Genomic DNA, 2,629 nt, shown 5'->3' with positions numbered 1-2,629 from the left:
TTTTCATCTCACCAATTCGTATTACATTCATAGTATTTTTGATCATATTAATTGGTATTTGCTTTTAGTTTAGCAAATTAGATAACTATTGATGTGACATGCATATAAGGCTAGGAAAACCGTGACCTGTGATTTTAACTTCATAATTCCTTGATTTTCTATCATGCAAATGGATCCAAAAAAGCATTTCTCTGGTCCTCTAGTTACATCTTTTCCCCAGGCTCCACTGATTCAACTAGACAGCCGTTTGATTCAAAACTGGCTCTAATCTAGATGTTGCTATCGGGGAATTTCAAGCAGCCCGATTCCCCAAGCTTCAAAATTCGACCGTTATGGTGCCGGTGGCATATTCGGAGATTTCCTACAAATCCGGGGGCGGTCTTTCAGTTTTCGTTTAAATTTCCGCGATCCGACCGTTGCAAAAATTTCAAGAAGAAATAGTAGCACCTCCGCTCTCTCGTACCTCTCCACCATTTCTTGTTCTCTTCCTGCCCTCCTTCTTGCCCATTCAATTCTCTCTCTCTCAGAAGAAGAAGAAGAAGAAAAGATGAGCAGCGAGCCGTCGGCAAGAGAAGCCCAGAAGCCTCCCCACCACCCCCTCCACCAGATTGCGGAGAGCGCAACTCACAAGCTTCTTTTGAAGCAATGGCTTAAGGAAGAGGAGCACATCTCCCGGCGCGTCGCCCTCAAGGAGGTCAGGATTGATGCCGTCCGCAAGGAGATCGCCACCCTCTACTGTGCCTTCTTCTTATTCCACTCCATCATCCTCCTCCTCCTCTACAGCACCGCTGTCGCCCTACGCCCCTCGGGCCATGCCTGCCGCCGCTCCTGGATCCCCTGCCTCTGCTCCCTCCTCTGCTCCATGGCCATCGTGTGGGCCATCCGCTACAAGACTGACACCGAGAGCCTCCTCCAGAGGCTGCTGGAGAGGGAGAAGGAGGACGGGATGCTCCTCATGAAGTGCGTCGCCGAGTTGAAGAATAAAGGGATGGAGTTCGACCTGTTAAAGGAGGTCGATGCGCTGAGGAGGGCCAAAAGCTTGAAGGTTGTCGAGGCCAAGGGCGTTACCGTGAGAAAGTGGTCGGCAAAGGACTTCACTACCATGGTCTTTATCGCACTCTCCTGTGCGGTTTTAGGTCTCACAAGGTTGGTGCTCTGTAATTAAGAGTTTGGCTGGGGTTGATCAGATTTGGGGGAACTCCTTTGAGTTCTTGGGTAGTTGGGGGGTTTTGGGTTGGGGAGAACCTTGATTCTGATATGAATTGGGGGTTGTTTCTTCCATTTCTTCACGGTTTATGGCGTAATTTGGATGGAACAATTGCAGAATGTTCTGTTCTGCCATTTTTTGATGTTTCTGAAACCCCTTGTGGGAATTGTCCAATAAGATTGATTGCAGTGCAATTTCTATGGAATTCTAATTTTCCCCTGAAAACAGTTTCTTGCGATTAATTGTGTCAGCAAATTTCGCGATCTTTCCATACAAGATTGCAGATGTATCTTGATAAATTTTAGTAACACTTTATCCAATGAATGGATGATCTTGCAGCCGAAGTTATCAAGGACAAGTACCTTTTACTCTTTAGTTTTGATATTGAATCACTTAAATGGCATCTTATGTTTTTTTGTCGTCGATTTGACCCCTGTAATATTTGATATGGGGTTGGCGCTGGTGTTTATTTTAGAAGACGATGCAATTCTTTGTGGGTCTAGAAATTCTGTTTCTAAGGGTCAATGTTGACACATTTGGAGTGGATTGACCTTGGGGAGCAAATTAAGCCAATCCCAATATTTCAATCCACATATCAATCTGTATTTCTTCCAATGTTATAATATTTTCATGTTTTCGCTCCTCTTTCAATCACAAGGATTCAAGTTTGCTTGTAGAGATAGTTTGATTCAAGTCTGCGTGTAAAGGAGTACAGATTTACAGCTGTGACAGGTCTCATAGGGCACCAAAGAAGTGGATTTGAAATATTTTTCCTATTTTCCTCCATGTCAATGCATGATGAAGACTACATACCAACCTCAAGCTGTAGAAGGGAATGGCTCTGAAGAGACATCTGGATAATTGATATCCTTTTCTTAAAAGGAGAGGGTAGATATTTTAAAATCATCAGAGGAGCCCTCTCCTAAAGCAAGAGTAAATTGCCAGCCAAGCAAGTATATGCAAACAATTACTTTCCAAGGAAATAGCAGCCTTTGCTCCAATTCTCAACTTCCTCTTATGAGATTTAGGAGGATTTAAGGTAGAGGTGTTTACAAGAAGGAAGGAAGACTTGCTGGATATAATGATCCCATATTGATTATTCGTTGGGTAGATTTTAGATACTTATACAGGATCAACGAATCCAAATAATATTTTCTAGCTAGTTTTTTCGGATGAGATCCTGGGTTGTTATAAATAGTATCAAAGCAAATCCAGCCCACGACTTATATAGATTAGGAGACACTACAGCACAAGTGTATTTAAGCTAACCACGAGCTAATCGTGGTATTTGTGATTGGATTTGAATGGATTTGGATTCCTAACCTGGCGAGTATGCTAGAGCTTAAAAGGGTGGAGTATATAATGATCCGTGCGGGTGTGTGTTTTTAGGACTTATACAGGATCAACGAATCCAAATAATAT

The 2,629-nt window shown here is 43.0% G+C and overlaps 1 protein-coding gene across 1 annotated transcript; it reads left to right on the top strand.

The window, feature by feature from the left end:
• The first annotated feature begins 447 nt into the window (after positions 1–447).
• Positions 448–1,412, top strand: LOC103721581 (uncharacterized). The gene has a single exon (XM_008811846.5). It carries the CDS (start codon positions 548–550, stop codon positions 1,163–1,165), a length of 618 nt encoding a protein of 205 aa, XP_008810068.3. The 5' UTR covers positions 448–547; the 3' UTR covers positions 1,166–1,412.
• The last annotated feature ends 1,217 nt before the right edge of the window (positions 1,413–2,629 follow it).

Source organism: Phoenix dactylifera, chromosome 10, assembly GCF_051530095.1.
Source record: "Phoenix dactylifera cultivar Ajwa chromosome 10, Ajwa_hap1_PhDact_Kaust_v1.1, whole genome shotgun sequence".
Taxonomy (NCBI): Eukaryota; Viridiplantae; Streptophyta; class Magnoliopsida; order Arecales; family Arecaceae; genus Phoenix; species Phoenix dactylifera.
Note: the sequence above shows the minus strand (reverse complement) of the source record. Positions and strands in the feature narration are given on the sequence as shown.

Coding starts and splice junctions, on each gene's coding strand:
- LOC103721581 (XM_008811846.5), top strand. CDS start 548: ATGAGCAGCGAGCCGTCGGCAAGAGAAGCCCAGAAGCCTCCCCACCAC.